Source organism: Polypterus senegalus, chromosome 3 (assembly GCF_016835505.1).
Source record: "Polypterus senegalus isolate Bchr_013 chromosome 3, ASM1683550v1, whole genome shotgun sequence".
Taxonomy (NCBI): Eukaryota; Metazoa; Chordata; class Cladistia; order Polypteriformes; family Polypteridae; genus Polypterus; species Polypterus senegalus.
This window is the reverse complement of record NC_053156.1, coordinates 213,006,179-213,027,006: the sequence shown is the minus strand read 5'-3', so window position 1 is coordinate 213,027,006 and position 20,828 is coordinate 213,006,179. Positions and strand designations below refer to the sequence as shown.

Genomic DNA, 20,828 nt, shown 5'->3' with positions numbered 1-20,828 from the left:
TGTGGATGCAGAAGAAGAGAAAGGGAAAAAGACCAGTGAATTAAATGAAATCACTTAGATTTCATGGATTGTAAAACTAGTTACAGATAATACACATAGGATCCCCGGGAATGTGTTTGAGAACCACTGGTCTCAACCAACTGAAACTTTGCATGGGATGAGTTTTTATATTTCCTGAAAGAAAAGCCATAAAAACTGTGTGGAGGTGCCATTTTAGACAACTTTATTTTGCAAATGACCTGTAAGTTCCATTAAAAGGGCAGCACTGTTCATCTCAATAGGCAATCATGGATTCCTTGCAATCTGCTTAAGGGTGCAGAGTTTTTTGTTACAGGGAAATATTCTTTCTCAGCCAAGAAATTGTAAAATACATCCTCAGTGTATCTACTGTATATATGTGAACCAAAAGGATTTGTTGAGGGGATGCTTCATCTCACAGTGTATTTTAGGCCTATCTAGTCTCTTGTTACTTCTCTGTGAAGTCACAGTTTTTGAGGCTATTACCTAAGGTACTACTAGTCCCTTGTAGTTTTTTATATATGTATATATATAATCCGTTCAGCAATTGTTTAGCTTTAATCATGACAAAACAGCTGTTCCTCTATCAGTCTGTCTACTCTAGCAGTGGTTATTTTAGGAAATTGGCTTCAGCCTGCAAGGGAGAATTTAAAGTCATGACCCTTCAATATGACCTCAAGAAATTATTTATGCCAGGCAATCATCAATGAATAAAACATATTTCATGATGACTAAAATACAAATTAACAGCTACAACATGAGAGTAGCAAATAGCTGGATAGATGGAAGTTCCATTATATTCAGTATGCTTTGAAGCCGATCACTATGTTTCATCTCTGCATTAATTTACAAAAAAGCTAAATTCTGGGTCAAGATAGTCTAAAGTCCATTCCAGCAGTGTCGTGAACCAGAGGCATAGCGGAGGAGGCGGTCCGCCCAGGCGGCACATTTTTGGAGGCGGCATTATTGCCAAATGGCTCAGTACAATTCGTGTGTAAGTAGCAGGGTTCGTAAAAATATCACTCATGAATGAAAAAATCATAGTTCTCTGATTTTTTTAATCCACAAATGCTTCGAAAAAATTTTCAGATTGTCCTTCTTTGACAGCATCAGGCACAGCAGTTGAAATTTATGATGCAATAACAGAAATAAACATAAACATTACACCGATAATAATTTCTAGGAAGATAAACAATGAATTTACAATTTATAATTTCATTTTGTTATCAATCTGAATGCGTTCTTGCTCTGCGCAGAAAACATCCCCACCTATCACTTGTACACTACACTGGTTCTGGTTTTCGCAGAGTAATTATATTAAACTGATAATTGCAACATGGCTTATCAGTGCATCTATACTATATACTTGTCTAGTTGATGCTTATAAATAATTATATGTGAAAATGTATTGCTGTTTCTCCATATATGAATAAATCAATGCAAAATTTATCTTAATTTTTCTGTATACGTCTATTTAATTTTTTATATAATAGGTTAACATATTCAGATATGTTGCAGGGTGGCAAATTGAAGCACTGCCTGCCCCGAGCGGCATGAACTCTAGCTACACCACTGTCATGACCTAATGTGATGCCAGTTCAACACAGGGCACATTTACAGGCACTCCAATAATCATACCAGGCCAGTCTGTAGTTAACTAACATGCATTTTTTTAAGATGTTGGAAGAAAACTTAAGAAACAGGAAAATTACAGACAATGTGAAAATAGCACAAATGCAGTAGCCTGGGCTGAGATTCCAACCAAATTATTATTATCATTATTAATTATTTTAATCTGTCTGTTTCCCACCTGAGAAAATTGGAAAAATACATTGTGTGCTAGGAGTCACATGTAAATTGTTGCGTATACTGTACAAGGCACTATTTTTCCAGAATTCAAATTAACAGCAAAAGTCATGTGAAGAATAATTTCTTATAGAAAGTCAAATGATAGCCATATAAGAATGAGAGGTTTCATTTTAATTCTTACTTAAAAGCTTTGGGATTTATTTTAATCTTTCCTCCTCCTCCTCCTCCTTCTCCTGTTCTAAAGTGAACATATTCATTGTAAAATATCTCTGTATGAATGCCATTGGTTGTACATCCTTAATCTGCATTTAGCAGAGGAGTGTATTACCTAGTTCTTTACTGAAAAGAAACAGTTTTTTCCTTTCTTCTTCTAGCAAAATTCCACAGCACCCTGTCATTTATTTGTCATATTCAAATTCTATCTGGTGGTGGTAATTGTAAGCTACAACAAAAAGTTACAAGAAATCAAAAGAGAATGTATTCTTTTTGAGATTAAGCTTTTCTTATTTATAGTGAAATATAAATCGCTGGTTTCATTTTAACTCTAAGCTATTCGATTTTTACAGTGGTGATTAAAAAAAAGCAACAGTTTTAGCTTAGCAGTTCATATATTAGCTATAGCATGAAGCTGTATGAAACAAAATTATACTCAGAAAAAATGTAATCTTCTAACTGAAACATGTTCACAAGTAATGTGCTTGGGAAGACTAAAGTGAATTAATCCAGGATGTATTCTTTACTGAGATTATTTATTGTGAATTTGCTATAGATAGGTCGCCATTTCTTTTGATAAACAGTAACATGCAGAATGTATGACTGTTTGAAATTCTTTTGTCATTTTGTAATCTAAAGTACGGCAGTGTACTCACACCATTTGTGATCTGTAGTTGGAACAACCAGCAAGGAATAGCATTTTATGTTAATCATGTGGTAATGAAGGGTAATCTGATTTATTTACTTAAAGCCACAAGAAGGGAGAATTTACAGTAGCTGCTATTAAATATATTATAGTTCATGAGAGGCTCTGAGAAGCTCACTCTATCTGGTTTTCCCACGGCAGTGCTTATAGTGCTGTAGAAATACAGGAGCACCAGAAGTCTAATGGAGGTAAGCATGGTAGTTCAGGGACTGTGATGTCATCTGGAACCCCAGAAGTTGTAAAAGCTTCTTACAGACACACGGCAAGGAGTTGGGAAGCAAGTTTGGCATTGGGCTCAACTGACGAGAAATAAAAGCTAATTTAGAAGAAGGCGTGTGTTATTAAAAATGGCAAACAAGGAGTACACATTGGTACATTGGGTAACCTTCCACTACACATGGTAGTCATGAGTTGCTACATGTGTAGGTAGCCTGTTATGATTTTGATCTTAGTTATATTACTTCTTCTCTTCTTTTGTGTTAATTTCTATTGTAGTTTAATTAAAGCCCTTTTTGCTGCTATTTTGAGACAGTCTGTGAGCACTTACTCCTGTCCACTGTAGATATATCCTCTTACTTAAGGGTAGCTATAACCTGTTTTATATGTCATATTAACAACTAATTTCTGGTGGCCAATTTTTATTAATGCAAGTGGGCACTTTTTATTATTATAACAACTAAAATGCAACTAATTTAATTAAGGCATACACAAAACACATGTGAATAGTAGAAGAGGGAAAGAGATGCCATTTTAAGTTAGGAGTAATTACTGCATGTACAAACTAATTCAATGGCTGATTCTGGAGTAACACACATCTATAACCAATAGCCAAGACTAATCACTTATGTGAGGTGGTTTTAATATAACAGAACAAAGGCTGCTCTACAGGAACTCTGAAATAACGACTAATTTTAAATTGATAAGTTTGTTTTCACAAAGATAGCCTTAAAGTTGGGAGTCATTTGGAAAATTAGAGAATCAGGTGTTTGGGATTTTCTAAATTTGATTTAATTTGACATGCTGATCAAATATTACTTCTTATATGTACTATTAACCAGCTAACATCTTCTTAACATGTTGATGCAAACAAATCTCACAAAAGGAAATGTCACAAACCTGACCTTCTGATAAACTTTTTTTGAAAAGTGTATTGTTACAAAAGACTATGTGTAAATGAAGATATCCTGATTTATCTTGATATTCATTAATTCATGTGGCAATAGTAATGAGCAAACCCTAGGGAGTTCACTTTGTTGTGAGTTTCAGCAAAATCACAGAAATTTTTGGGAACTTCGTTAAATATGCCGAAATGCATTAAAGTCAATAGGAAAAGAGGAACTGAATTATTTTTTAGTGGATTGCAGTACATTGGCGCAATGGTCTTTTAATTGGCCCTGAGGACTAGGGAAGCACCTACCAACTAAGCTGGACAATTTATTGTGGCCAAAAATGTGACCTAAGCTGTGAGGCAGCAGTGCAAACCACTGTGCCTTTAGAAACAAAATACACAGATAGAACAATAGCCACAAACAAAATCCAACAAATAGCCACAAACTACCAAAAAAGTGAAAAAATACACCATTTCATTCACAGAGATCCAGTGTTTGGGGCACTGAATGGCCATGCCACACAACACTTTTTGAAGTTGTGCTTCTGCCGGCATGTGTAGCAATGCAGTATGCTGGTATTAACTTAGCTGGCATGTCTTTTTTGTTTCAGATCTATTTGTGCAGATGCTTTGCATATTTTATTCCATCAAGGAGAGAGAAAGACCTGGTAAGTACAGTAGTTATAATCTTTCATTATTAATATTATTTCAGAAAAACAGGAGATGATGGGCTACTTAAGTTTTGTTTTGACTTGTTGTTAACTGTGTTGCTAATTGCATATGCTTACAGCCAAGATACAAAATTAGCCATGAGGCAGTGTTCAAATTTTTTATTTAATGTAACCCAAATGTAAATACTGCAAGTTTTGTTTTTGTTTAACACACAAGCAGAGTGCTTATCTAGCTGGAGAAAGGTGTGGGCAGTGACATTATATATACATGTATGCAACGCAGATGAGGTATTTACTAAAAATGTATGTTTACAATATGCATATGTGATAGTTCTGTGCATGGCTGTCACGGCTCTGTGATGTCACACTTATATCAGAAACAATCAATGGGTGCTGGGAAAAACATGTTCATCTAAGTTAGCCGCATGGCTAATTTTCCAGAAAATATTCAGCAAACAAAGTCACCAGCGAACACAGCATATTCGCTGGGAAAAACACTGGTGAAGTTCGCTGATCAACACTATATAGCAATCATACAATGTCTGATTTTTATTTTTAGTACTGATTTTAAGAAGTATACATTTTTCATTTATAGGAAAAAAATGTAAGTGAATAAATTTAAGTGCATATGTTAAGAAAAATTTGGTGGTCCATATTAGACAGTTTAAACTATATGCTGAATTCCTCCTAAATTAATAAAAGCAACCCCAATTGTTGTTACTCTGAGCAGAATTCAAGATCTGATATAATTCCTGTTTAATCTATGCTTCATTCAATTTAGTGATTGTGAAATTTAGATCATCAGATTGAATGTTTTTACATCTACATTTTGTCTTCCAGTAACACACTTTTTCTTCTATATTCATATTAGAAACTAAATAATAAACAACCTTCCCAGCTTCTGTCATCTTTCCCCACTCACAGTGTAAAAAACTAAGGTGAAACAGGCATGTATGGGGCATGAAGATTGAAACAGCATCTCCAAAGTAAAGAATTTCAAGGAACTGAAAATAAAATAACAAAATAATGAACCCTGCATCTATGGAACTATGAAAAAAGGAATCTCTGAAATAACATTTCAGTACAGGAATAGAATTCAGATGCTCATAAAATACACTCTAGTTCAAACATGCCATAATTCAGCTAAAATTGTTTATCTTTCAAATAAATCTCAATTAACATTGACTAAAATATGGCCAGGGTAAGATGCAACCAGTGAGCAAGGTCACCAAACGTTTACATCACTAAACCACATATTTTGGGAATGTTCTTCTTTTTGGCAAGGCATCTGTAGATCTCTTACTCATATAACCTTGAATTTAAAATCACTCCAGGTAAGTTGAAAGAAACTTTTGAATAATATCATACAGATTAAAGTGTGCTATAAAAATATTATCCTGAACTGCACTATCTGCATGAAGTTTTATTTTGGTCAGCTGGAAGGGCGTCTATCCACGGGAAAGCGATGTACAAGAGTATATTATCTAAAATAGAAACAAATCTGATTCTGTTTAAGAGAATCCATTCAGATTTTTTCAGAACTTGTTAAGAACTCATTCATGTACAGTAATTATAAAGTAGACATGTCAGGTCTGAATCTTTTTACTTTATTGCCTATTTAAAAATCGATATTGAGGTGCTGTAGTCATACTGCTCTCTTAGATGTGTGTGGTTGAGTGGTGAGTTTCATGGTTTGATTTTGGAACATACTATTGCAACTGCTGTGTTATTCTCATTTGTTTCATTGGGCTGTTTTTATGCTAATTTTCCGAAATAAAAGAGTTTCAAAAGAGCATTAAGCTCATGATTTAAAAACAAAACAAACACAATATATTTGAAAAGGTTTGTTATTTTAATATATATATATATATATTAATTGCTTAAAAAAATAATAAACCAAGAAATTAAATTCAAATTGTCAACTTTCAAAGCAGCAACTTTATTAAACAATTTCTCAAACAAGCTCTTGGGTCACTCTTACAATATATTTAACCAGGGTTTCTGTTTGTTTGCTTTTGTGAAAGCACTTTTCTAAGTAATTTAAAATGAATTAAATGATAGCATAAAGTGATTTTAGATGTTTTCTTTTTAAAAATCGTGCTGTTTACTTTGTGATTTTTTCTTTTTGTTTGGCTGGCTGTCTGGCAGTATTGGATATCTACAGTTATAGCAAATCTGTAACTCTACACAAAAAGATGATGATTTTCTTCAATTAATGGTATAAAAAAGTCACTGTACACTTTTTCCCAAATTGAGTTATGCATTTAAAATGGTTGAAGGTTGGTAACTTTCAAATTATTTCAGAGAAGAGTTTTCTTTAAAAAATCCTTTTCTTATTGATCTAAAGTTAATAATAATAATAATACGTGAAGAATACAATTTGTCTGTGACCATGACAACTTCCTAGAAGTATTTCCAAATCTGCAAAGGATTAAAATTCCATTAACATAATTTTAAAACAGTTTTAATTTTTCATGAATATGTACATCATTACTTTAATTGTACATGAAGTTAGCAATGCAAGCTTGTAACAGTTATGTCAGTTATTGCTGATTTCACGGCATCTTATAAGTGTCTATTTTCAATTTTTTTGGGGAGTCTGCACATTGGTGATGAACAGCAGTCAGTCTGCTTTGACCACTACACTGGATGTCATGCCAAGTTTATTGTTGTGTATACATGGTGAAATTAAATAAAAATGCAATTTTGATATCAATAAAAAATATCTATACGATTATTGTGATATTTATTTTTTTTAAATCCACACACATTACCACTCTGATAGCATTTTTTCCATTCCTGCATTATTGCAGTACCCACAAATAAACATTTTGCCATCTAGTGGTCATTTCTGCTGGTGCTTGAGCTTTCAATGATAACATACACTGCATAACTGAAATGAGCATTTAATTCAGCTGCATCTATAAGTAAACCATTAGTTAAATATACTGTAGAATCATCTCTATTAGTTTAAAATAATTATTACAACATTTATGTATTTCTTTTTTTAATCTGTCACATTTAAATATTATTGGACAGGAATATATTGCAGATATATACACCTTTGTACACACCCACACCCCAAACATGTCCTAATATGAGAGTATTTATGTGTGTGCCTGAAAATGCTGTGCAGTGGATTAACAACCATCTGAGGTTTACACATACTTTATGCCCAAGTTGCAAAGACAACCCTATAGTAGACTAGCTTGGTTCAGAAAAGCATGGACTGGATATAAATTGAACATACAAAATAATTAGGAATATTTACTATCTAGTTATATACTTCAACATATTTTAGAATCTGAAATAGATTAATGAACATACCTGCATCTTTCACTCTTGAAAGTTTCTCTTCTGTTTTTTCCTGAGTAACTAAACAAAAGGAATAAAATGCATTTGAGCCATATGATAAACATACAGGTTATAACTGAATAATTACAATAACCTACCTTTTTATTATTGTATTGTTTAACTATAATTAACTGTTCCTTGTTATTAAAATTGCACTTCTATTGATTTATGTACAGATGCCGATTCAAACTCACTTAATGTGCCTCAGGATTACTGTGGACTAAAGTCAGCTCCAGCATCATGATGCACAAGGTAGCAACTAACATTGCACAGGCAGCAGTACAGTGCAGGGCCCACTCATCCTCACACACGCTCCCATGGGACAATTTAAATTTAATAATTCACCTAACACAAGTCTTTGGGATGTGACAGGAAAACTGAAGGACTCAGATGAAAACCCATGTGGAAATGAGGATGCAAACACATGTAATTACTGGGTGCAGAACTGAACCCAGTATGCTTGATTGCTTGATGCTCCAATCATTGCATCACCATTCTGCCCTACGTTAAGTGGATTTGTATTATGATGCTCTGTAGCCAATGTGGGACTTCTTGGAAAGATGACCAGGATGTTTCAGATTTACTTTAAACATAAAATACTCCTTAGGCATACAGAATGACTGTCATTTTTGCCTTCTAAGAAAAAACATTAACAGCTACTTTCTGTGCCAGTTAAGATTGATTATTGCATGCAATGTGAATTATTTAAAAAACAACATACTTTCATAGTGATATTTGTGTTGAAAGAGAAAATTAATAAATTCATATAAAGGAAAGTGAACTAGGAAGCCTTTCAAGGCATGTAGTGAATCATGTAAGAAGACATACAACTTAAACTCTTAATCCATAGAGAAGGCACCATGAATACAGGTGTTTATCCTTCAGATAGTAATAAAAATTTGATAAGTGAAGAGGCACAAAATAGGTTTTAGAAGTAGATATACATCCTACAGTAATATATAAAATGTATGTACAGAAATGAAATGTTCTTATTTTTGATTGGTTTTAATTATATTGAATAAAAATAGTTTAATATCTATCCTGTATTCCATCCTTTCTCTATCAGATTTTATGTATATAGTGTAAGAGTTAACAAAACCATAAAACAGTATTTCTGCAATAAAAAGTAAAAAATAATACTGTAAATAAAGCAAAGGAAATTCCTAAGCAAACAGTAAAAAGTTATTACAGCATATACAGCATTTTTCTGAAACTGTACACATAGGTTATGGACTCTTATTGCAAATCTGCACTCATCTTCAACTATCGAAAATGCACAATTATAACACCTTATGAAAAATGATACCTTTCTTTGGTGGGGATATCTTTTCTTTTTCAGGTTCAGGTGCTGTAAAGCAAGACATGATTAAACAGAGTAACTGTATTGAAATGTATTCTTAAAATAACAACACTCTAAACAATTTTTTTTCATGATGGCACAAAAGCCAGAATGTTCTTAAGGAACAGTCAAGATTTCTTTGCCATTGTCTTACTTTTCATAGCATCTGTGATTAATAACCATGTTTTTCAACCATCCATCCATTTTCTAAACTTTTTTTTTTAAAGTACTGAGTGCAGATGCATCTCTGTGAGCATCCGACAGCAGGCAGGATGCAACCCTGAATAGGATGGCACTTCATCACAGGGCACATTTTGATACATACATGCAAAAAAGGCTGATGTAGAGACACCAGCAAACACAATATGCCAATCTTTGGGGCTTCGGAGGAACATGAAGAGAAAATAAACACAGACACAAAGAGAATATGCTATTGGATATAGATAGTGACCAAGCTTGTTTATTATAATAAAAGGACACAAAACCCATTAACTACTGTACATATAAACAATATAAAGAAAATATTCAATTGGTGAAACATTTTTTCAGTTTCTGTTGTAGTGGAAACAGCATACTGTAAAGTTATATTTGGTACTCCTGAAATGCATGCAGATATAAAGTCCAAGGCATAATAAACACTGTATGTCCTGCTGAGGCTAAGCTGTGAATCTGTGATCTAATAACATAACATAGCAAGCTCATCATTGAGTAATTCTGACAACAGCAAACCCATCTTTTTTTATTGATAGCAGGAACGCACCGTGCTTTTAATCAGTTTGTCTCTTTTTATGCAATGTCTGTCTGTCTGCATTAAAAACTTGGCTGAAGTGGACCAATTTTGTTGAAATATGGCACACTTATTTTTCAATAAAATGTATTGAGACCATTCAATTTTCATTGAGATAGCTTGAACAGAGCACATCCACAAAGTTTTGAAATTTCTAAATCTCCCATTAGTACTAAACACAGGGAACTCCAGTTTCTGTACTACATCTTGCCTGAAGAAGGGGCCTGAGTTGCCTATTTAGTTAGCCAATAAAAGGTGTCATTTTGCTTGACTTTTCACTAAATCTCCCATTGAAAAACATTAGCGATTCTGTGAACATAACTATCTTAAAACAGAGAAAGATTCTGTGCAGCTTCAACTAAAAATGACTTTATTGTTCAATTTATCATGACAGTGGTTATACCAGTTTGTATATTTTCCACTTTTTCACCTCTGATAGCAGCAAATGACAGCAAACAAATCCCCAGTACAAGTTAATATAACACCAGAATGTTGCATGAATGTGTAGGAAGTTACTCTTCATCACCAGCTGTTTGCCAGGAGTAATTCTGCATTTGCAAGTGCAGCTGAAAGTGCAGAAACTCTCCATCAACAAGTTGTTTCTGGTTTATAATGAGTACAAACAGAAAATAACCAATGCATAAGCATTTCACTCTTCCCAATACTTTAAGTTGTAAAAGGTAAATTAAATGATCTTCACATGAAAGCTTGTGGGGGAAGGCTTGAAGGCCTTAATAGAAAAACAATTTTGGTTGTCCATGCAACTGCTTACAAGGAACATGTTGCCCTCTATAAGCAGGCACTACAGAGAACTAAGACTGCTTACTATGCTAATAGCATTCTATTTGGTCAGCACAATACCTGAATGCTTATTGCTACTGTGGATAAGCTACTTAAACCTGCAAATAACTTTCCATTGGGTGCCTCTTCTGACCTTTGTCAGAAATTTCTGTCCTTTTTAATAATACATTTGACCTAAAATGTTAAAAAGCTTTAGCATAACCTCCTTGGACTTGTACTCTACACATCATGCTACATAACCTAACATTCTGTTAGCCTTCTTAATGGCTACTGAGCACTGTGTTTTCAAAGCTGCGATTTTTAACTTCCTAAATGTAATACTTTACATTTACTTGCATTACATTTCATCTAACACCAAATGTGCCCAAGCCTGTATACTGCCTAAGGCCCTCTGTAATGATTCAACAGCTTCTACATTATCTGCCAAATCACCAAACTTGGTATCATCTACAAACTCAAATAGCTTGTTATTTATATTATGGTCCAATTCATTTATATATAAAGAAAATAGCAGCAGCCTCTATCAATGACCCTTGTGGGACATCACTCTCAACGTCAACCAGGTCTGATAGGACTCCTTGCACCATAATACTCTAGTTCCTGAGTCTGGGCCAATTTTGCACCCATCTACACACAACACCCTTAACTTCCACTTCTTTTAATTTCATGCCCCACCTCTCATGTGGCACCTTATTGAATGCTTTCTGAATGTCAACATAAACAATATCATATGTTCACTTTGGATGCTCACTCCCGAATAAGGCACATTGCCTGCATTGTGAGGGAGCATCAGTTACGGCACGATGGCCATGTGGCGCGTTTCTCCAAGGGCTCGTAAGATCCACATTGTTGGGGACCCAAGTGACTGAACCAGGCCAAGGGGTTGCCCACATAACACCTGGCTGCGGCAGATTGAGGGTCATTTCCAGAGGATGGGACAGGACCACGTGTCTGCCTCGGGGGTTGCAAACTGGGATCCCGAGTTGTTTCGTTGTGTAGTGGGTGCGGCAACGCACTGTACCAGTGCATACTCCCCAACTTGACTTGACTTGCTCACTTTGGCCAGCAGACTATACACTACATTCTGTTGGAAGTGTGTTATCTTGACAATCTACTTCTAGCCAGATAGTTCACAGATATTGGAATTACCGCCTGATATAATAGCAGATGGGCTACAAGTCAGGTTTTGTATTGGTGCAAAAAGTCAGCACCAAAAGCAAGACCTGTGACATACAGTACCAGTGGGGAAAAAGGCAAAGAAGGGTCTGGATTTTAAGTGTATGAATACAGGTTGGAAATAAAATGATTACATATTGAGAGTCCATTTAAAAAAAATATGATTGCTTTGTATAGTTTTACCTAACTAAAGACAAGCCAAGAAAGAGATTTTAACTAATCAATCAAAGATCTTCATAAAAATGGACTCACCTTTTTTTGCTGCAAAAATTTTTTCTTTAGCAACATCAGGTTCTGTAATTTATATAACAGAAAAAGCATACAAAAAACAATTAGTCGTGTGTAGCACTTCATCTAATGTTAGTTGCTGCCTTGCATCCTTTGTATTTAAGATAGGCTCTGACTCTCAACAATACTACCATGGTATAAATTGAGTTTATATGATAGGTGGACAGGTATGTTTAAAAAGCAGTTTTAATGACATAAAAACTATACTTTACAAAGTGGGCAGGTCCTTCATCATCACTTTTGTGCAAGTTAAAATATTTAAAATATTATTTTGAATTAACCACAACACAAATGAAGATGCACAGTGACAAATTTTATTGGAAGATACATTATCAGACAAAAATGCATTAAATAATTATTTTTGGGAATTCTCAAGTCTTTTACAATTAAACAAAATTATCTAGACAGTCTTAGATTTTGAGAGATACAGATCTGCATTACATTTGGAACAACAGCAGCATAAAGCAAAGTGACCCTCTCTGATACAAGGGGAATATACAAATTCCAAATATATGATAACCTTGTGTAAGATTTGAACCCAGGGTGCTGAATCTGTGGGGCTGTAGCACCAACCCAGGCTTTTTAAAAACATGACAATGATATTAACAGTGAAAATGGAAAATGAATTCAGATTAAAAATGTTATAATGTATAAAATGGTTGATAGAAACATCAAACTGATAATGGACTATTGCAATGAGGACACCAACAACAAGATAAGAAAAATCATTTCTTTTGATTTCTCTCCTATTCTGTTCTTCTTTCTCTTTTTTCCTTTCTTATCTCCTACTCTAATATCCTCCCTGTAATTATGGGCTGTTTATCTATAAGTTAACAAATACTTTTAAGAGGCATTATGAAAGATTCACACAAGATATCATGTTTCTTGATTTGGTGTCTTGTCTATGTAAATTGGGGGACATATTTGGCATAAGGCAGCACACGTATTGTGACAGTCCAGCTTCTATTCTACACCACGTTGATCATGTCATAGAGGCTGAGAGACGCTTCACCTTAGAGTTTACAAAGCCGACATGGATATCACAACAGTATATGCACAAGACACAGCATTCAGTGTGTATGTTCCATAACTAATTACAACTCTCTTCCAAACACAACCAGAGCCATCAACAGAGTTTTCTACAATCTGTGGAAACCTTGGGACTTCTACGTTAATGAGACAAAAAAACTTTGTAAATTCATCCAGAAGTGGAGATAAAGATCACTCAAGTACTGACAACAAGAAGAAGTGCATCTGGAGTCAAACTTTCAAAGAAGCACCTGACTTTGTCAGCAACATCCGACCCTTGTGAATGCACCTTTTTCAAAGAATGGCTAGGAATCAGTGAATAAAAAGACATCCAAGCTGAAGCACAACAGAATAAATCATTTGTGTAAATACTGTAGAATTAAAGAAAGACTGAGCTTTTGTCATTTCTTCATTCTTAAACCATCTTCCCGTTAGGCAGTCCCAGTCACTGACATATTTAAGGTGTTCCTACTCCTCACCTGTCATGTTACCCAAAACAGACACCTGCTGTCACGTATCACCAATCATCAACGCTGAGTTTCATTCAATGCTTTACCATCCTTCCTGTCATACACATGAATAAGACACACATTTTCTCTACATACGTATTCAATATTAATAATAGTAACATGGCAATAATGAGAAAAGGCACAAGATGGGAATATTTATGAGATGACCTAGGGCATCAGGGTGAGAAGGTGTCTTGTCTCCCATTACTTAGCTCTTGTTTTACACTTCTTAGTCTATTAGCCACACAGGCAGGCATTACACTGGGACCAAATGCAATGGAGAATACAGACAATGTACACCTTCAGAAGTGGAATAAATCTGCTGTATACTGAAGTATTCTACTGCCGAGCATAAAAATACAATGTATAACATTTCAGACAAACAATGAGTTTTGTTAAATTATAAAAAAACACACCATAACTGCTATATGTGTTGTCACTTTTTTGTTAATTCTCACCAAACATTACATATATATATACGGGCAATGAATATGGGTGATATCTTTAAAATAATTTAGATTAAATTAAAATAAATCAATATCAGAATATATTAATAAACAAACTGAGTAGCATTAGCCTTTAGGAAATATCAAAAAAGAGTGTGAGCTGTCATTTAGAACAGAATGCATTGTTAGCAGTATACGCACTCTGCACTGAGATGATGTCACTCAAAATAAAAATAAAAATGAAAAAAATATATAGCACAGTCCACATAAACTCACAGTTCTTAATTTTTCATTTTATAATTAACTGTCAATATCACAAAAATTGAGTAATTTTAAGATGATGACAAGTCTGCTACAGTCAGTTCAGTAAATGCTCCCTTTAAAATGTTTGTGTTTACAGCATATAAGAATCTCAATGAAGCGGGACTCGTGAGTAGTAATGAATAATATATGACACTGAGGAATTATAATGCATAATAAAAGGAACAAGTAAAAATTATGACTTCCTAAAGCAAACACTGTAAATGTAGGCATTTCAGTTTATAATTTAAGAAGCATGTATGTGTATTTTCCTAACCATTTAAGAACTAAGTAAGTCATCGGTTATACTAAACAGTAACAAACAAAACTTAATAGTAGATAGTCCAACAAGTCAATACAATTAAATGAAGTGCCAGTCTAACTCCATTAACAATGAAGGTTCACACTGTCTTGCTGAATGTTTGGTAGGCACTGATTGGTTGGAACTATAGAGATTTGTTCTAAAAGGGAAGTGCCTTATAACAATCAAAAGCAAAAACACTTTTAAGTATGTACTCCACTGTAGTTTATGTTCCATTTTTCTACAATATAAATTCATAACACCAGTATCCCCAAAAACTCAAATATGAAGTTTACTACATTTTACAGTGAAACTTTATATATATATATATATATATATATATATATATATTGTGGTCCCGGGCTTGTGCCTCCTCCAGACCGAGAGGGGGCATCCGTCCTGGTTATGCTGGGAGCCTCAGGTACAGGGCTTGGAAGCCCAGCCCTGTAGGGACCCGTGGCCACCGCCAGGCGGCGCCCCGATGCCGGTATATCCCATGTGGTCCCCGGCTGGGGCTGGAGCCCGGCCAGGACACCCAGGAGGACGAGAGGAGGGCTTGTTCCTCCTCCAGACCGAGAGGGGGCGTCCGTCCTGGTTCTACTGGAGGCCTCAGGAAGAGGGCTTGGAAGCACAGCCCTGTAGGGACCCGTGGCCACCGCCAGGCGGCACCCCAGTGCCTGTTTATCCCAGGAAGTGCCAGGGGGAAGATGACAGGGGACACCCGGACGGCTTCCGGGTGCGCAGCCGGCACTTCTGCCACACGGGGGTGTGTCTGCGGGAGATTGCCGGGAAGCAGCTGGAGCCCATCCGGGTTCCTATAAAAGGGGCCGCCTCCCTCCAGTCATTGACAAGAGTCGGGTGGAAGAGTGGCAATGTCTGGAGAAGGGAGGAGGCGGTAAGAAGAAAAGAGAGAGAAAGAAAGAGAGAGAGAGAAAAAGAGAAGAAGAAAAGAGAAGGCATTGGAGTGGCCAGGACTGAGGGGTATTGGGGTTGGTGAGCAGAATTGTAAAAAGAGGAATGGAGAATAAACCAGTCATTTCCACTACGCATGTCAACTTACTGCTTCGAATTGTGGTAGGATGGGATTAATTTCCACTGCACATGTCAGCTTGACATTTCAAATCCTTACTCATCGAGCTTCGTTTGAACTACGCATGACATCGCCATTTTTCAAAAACTCAACAGAATTGTCATGCAAAATGAATGTTTGTGGATCATCAATTCATTTTAAATGATTGTATCTGCTAATGCTTAGTGTCAAGAAACAAAACTATAAATATATATATTTTACAAATGCCAACTGGTAGAATGCATAATGCTGCAAAGAAGAACTTTAGTAATACAGGTTGCAATACTTCTTTCACCATAATAGTCTTTTCTCATAAATATCCCTCCTTTGCATCTAATCATTAATTTATATGGATATATCAAAAGTAAATGTGTGTCTTGTTTCACATGTATTACAAAACAAAACATTTGACAGAGGATTTCAATCGCTGTTATGGCTAATAATTGCAGGTTTAGGAGTTTGAATTATTCAATATTAAATTAATCAGGAGGAATTTCTTCTTACTTTGATTGTTAACAGCGGGGGTTACATGGTAAACGTGTTAGTGACTGGGATTGTACTTATGTAACTGGAAGATTGGTTAGGAATGGTACAGACAGGAGAACTATTATTTTTATTTAAATAAATGTTTTATCATTATGCTGTGTTGTGACAACATAAATCAACAGAAAAGGAACACCCTTATGGACCCTTTGGACATGCCTTCACAGTTGTTCCTTGTCTATCCAGTCCTGCACAAATGACCATACAGCACTCCTTTACCCTCCTGTCTTTCTCTCTGAATCCTGGCCTTTCTCTCTCTTTTCAGATGTCATCAACTCTTCTCTTGACATAATAGACCCTTCAATGTTAAGCCAAGCTGACCTCTTACCTGCCAGCAGCCCTCAAAAATGTTATGCAGTACCAATCACTGAGCTGCAGACTGATTTTTTTTCTGTTGATTCAGTTAGGGAGCCAGAGGAGTCACCCTAGATTGAAAATGAAACTGAAGCTCTTCACATCTCCAGTCTTACCACTAAGGAAAACTAACAAATATCCATTCCAGCTGGAGGTGCATTTCTTTAAAAAGGGCAAGGATTCCTAATAAATGAAAGTTCTGCTGTGTATAGCACACTGGTAGTATTTTCCAATACAATATAAGTTCTCAAGGTAGTACAGAAGATTGGAATAAGTTCTTAAAAAGGGCTGAGGCCAAGACAGACTCTAAAATTAAGCACATAGGAAAAGTTCATGTAAGGGCCAAAGTTTACAAAAACTTAAGGTACTATTCTTTAGTGTATAAGCAGTTTGAAGTGACCCCACCTGCATCTCATACTGTTTTCTTTTTTTAATAAAGTAAATGCTAATTTTTGATGAATGTTGGTGGCTTCAAATGGCACAAAGTTGTGTTGCAGTAGAAAAGTTACTTAAAGAAGGAAGTAACAGGGATAATAGTGTAATTGCCTGGTGTTGCCATTATAATCTGGATTCAGAAAAAAACATGCACACATTTTTGCAAGTCAACAAACAGTATGAAGGACAGAATAAGAGAATAACGTGAACATTTGGTGACCTTGGACCTGTTTGTATGAGTTGCTATATGGCTTGCATTCCTGTTTCCAATGTCAGTAGAGAAGTGTTGCACTTTACATTTGGGCTCAGGAGTAAGTTATCAGTTCTGTACTTGCCTCACAGAATACAGACTCAATTTATTCACCAACTAACCAACATTTCTAATAAATTTTCACTGGGAGCATTTGCTCAAAAAGAAAATGGGAAATAACAAAAGGAATTACGCCAAGACATATTCAATACAAATTTTATAAAATTACAAAACAGTTTTGATACAAAATTACAGTATACTAGGACACAAAAGAGCTAATGGCACAATAATCCATTATAATCTTTGATCTAATATCTTTAAAAATTAATGCAATAATAATGTGGAGATTCTGAACTTTAAAGTATCAGGTATGGTATGTGTAAAATGAATAAAGATGTACTTAATTCCATGAAAGTTATAAGAAAAATGGTAATGCCAAAAAAAAAATTATATAGAATTAACAGATGACAACTATCCTATATAGCAAGGGTCCTCAGTTATGGTCCCAAAGGGCCACAGTGGCTACAGGTTTTTATTCCAACCAGCTTTCTTCTTCAAAGATTGTCGTTGCTAATAATGAAACTTGGTATTTAATTACATGGATTATTAGTGCTTTCATTCTATTAGGACAAATCTTTATCACGTTGCAGATTTTCCTTTTTTGAGAACATTATTCATATTTTTTGTGAACCAGAACAGATTTGTACTCATTGACCTTTTCCTTTTTTCTCTCATTTATTTAAAACGTTTACTTAACTTCATGAAACATATTCACAGTTTTAAATTGATCCAACTGAGCTGGAGAACGACTGGTTTCTTTGTAATTTGCATCTCTTTATTAACTATTGGTTTATGAAGAAAATAGGAAACAATTACAACCTAAATGAAGCTATTTAAAAGTGAAATAAGCAATTAAGACTTCTAAGTTGTAACAAATGAGATCAAAATCAAGCTCCAAAAAAAATGCTTTACAAGCAAATAAATCAGTTCTAATCAAGAAATTGGTTGAAGTAAAAACCTGCAGCCACTGTGGCCCTCCAGGACTGTAATTGTTGACCCTTGCTGTAGATTAAACATTGACTTTTCCTTTTTTTCCGTTTTAAAAATAATTTTTAGACACAATATTAAACACCATACAAAATTAATACTAATAGGTAATGCTTTATTAAGATTGAACAATATACAGTAACATTGATTCAGATTAGAATGAAGTCTCTTACTATACTCAAAAGTTTGCATGCAGCTACCAAATATCACTCATCGTCTAAACATGAACATAGTTGTTCTCACAGCAAAATGCGTGTAGTCAAATTAGATTCAGAAAATCTTAACTGAGGTCACCAAAACACCGAAATATTAAACTCTGATGGGGCCAAAATATGATCATCTTTCTTGGCATGTTATATAGTATTATGTCAGAGGGGGACATTTTTTGTACACTGAGTCATTCCATTTCTCTCTTAGGAAAAGAAACATGCAAATATTACATGTAAAGCCCAGCAAATGAACAGGCAATAGGCACCCATTGTTGGCAGTGGGAGTGAGAAGTTAAAAGGCTGTCTGCAGATTGTAAGTATTTGCTGTCTTGCAAAGGAGTCGCTGCTTTGAAGTCTGGCCTTGGAGGATGTCTGTATTTACCTGACTTGGAAATATTGCTTTCTAAACAGCAGATCTGTACTCATTAATGGTTGGTAACAATACATTTTGTTAACTTGTGTTTCCATTATTTGTTAAACCCAGGAAATTTAGATGTGCCATCATTTAATCTGGTTGTTCAGAACTGATAATTGCAGGGACTGAAGGAGATTTAATCTCTGGCCAGGAGAAGGCAGGGGGAACAGTCCACAGAAAACGCTGCCAAGGCACTCGGACAGAGCACAGGGGCTCGCAGGCTGACAAGGGTACGTGGCTGGCACGACGTGAGGCACAAGGACGGCAATACTTCCAGGGAGGAAGAGACAGCTCTACAAGGAGACGCCGATTGTGGGTCCAGCGAGAGAGGGAAGCCGCATGAAAGGACCGAGCAAAGTTGGCAGACAAGAAATAAGGCGTGCCTAATTCACAGCAATGCAAGGAGCCCAGGGTGGGAAAAAAAGGAACAACGAAGAGACGGCGACAGGGATTCCACGATTTTGACAAAACTTCTCTTGGGAAACGAGTGTCCGGTGAACAGAGTGCATCCGTGGACAGTTGAACAATTAAGTGTTGGGGTAACACTGAGAACAAACTGGGCTTTGCACCACTACAGGTTGTATCATCCAATTCTGTTTTTAATGGACTTTTAGAGTGTGGACTGTGTACTTTCTTTTCTAAAAAAGAAATTTTCTTCATGATACTGTTAGATTTGGTTTATGTTCATTTATCTTTTTAATGTACTTATTATTGTCGGGTGTAATAGAAGTTACTGTTGCTTTTCCTGAAATTACTGTTGTGTCTTTCATTGTGTGTTTACTCACCGCCCAATTTAAAGAAACCTGTGTACTATTATTGGTAAATTTCAGGAGTTCCCAGTCTCTTGATAAAACTGGGTGGCGTAGTCGGATATTTAAATGGTGTCTAAGTTAGATTACCTGTAAGTGTGACCAGACACCTGTTACAATTACAACTGAGAAAGTCTGTGGAGAAAAAATGCTTAAACAACATCCATTTACGTAGCTTTACTAGATGACCAACATCCCTGTTTTTGGGCTGCTTTAAAATCATGCTAGGTCGGTATCTACTCATTCTATCAACCTGCTATATGAAAATATGTGGTCAGTCAACTTTGCCCTATCCTGGAAGTATCTGGCCCACAGTAGAAATCAATTCTGGACAGGATACAAAGTCTATCCCAGATCACTTACCCACAATTACTCATGCCAGGCCTAGTAAGAGACATGCAATAACACACACGTATTTGGAATTTGGTAATGTATTCCTGTGCTAACGAGTACTTAATTGTATTTATTTACTTTAATTGCAGAGATATTCCGGATTACAATATATTGGCTAAGTATTGAAAGCTTTGTATGTGTGATTTCATTTAGCATGAAACATAACCACTAGACTTAGGGATGCTAAGAGAGTGTTGCATGGTGTGAGGCTGTTATTGCTGACCAACGTTTAAGAAAGGAAATAAAGTGTTTGCAAAAGTGTTTTCTCTCAAAGTAAAACTGCATACAGTAATTAGTATAAAGTAACACCAACTTCCATTTAAAATTTCCTAATGAGGATGTCTCTATTTTCTTATTTTATAAATATAACTAGCAAAATACCCGCGCTTCGCAGCGGAGAAGTAGTGTGTTAAAGAAGCAATGAAAAAGAAAAGGAAACATTTTGAAAA

At 35.5% G+C, this 20,828-nt stretch overlaps 1 protein-coding gene across 1 annotated transcript in view; it reads right to left on the bottom strand.

Annotated features, from left to right (window-relative positions):
- LOC120526647 (triadin-like) overlaps positions 1–20,828 on the bottom strand; it is a 200,871-nt gene that overhangs the window by 116,965 nt on the left and 63,078 nt on the right. Inside the window, exons 8-10 of the mRNA XM_039749804.1 lie at positions 12,235–12,276; positions 9,186–9,227; positions 7,853–7,900 (exon numbers count right to left, since the gene is read on the bottom strand). Coding sequence (XP_039605738.1) covers positions 7,853–7,900; positions 9,186–9,227; positions 12,235–12,276 — 132 coding nt within the window. The remainder of the gene's footprint in view (positions 1–7,852; positions 7,901–9,185; positions 9,228–12,234; positions 12,277–20,828) is intronic.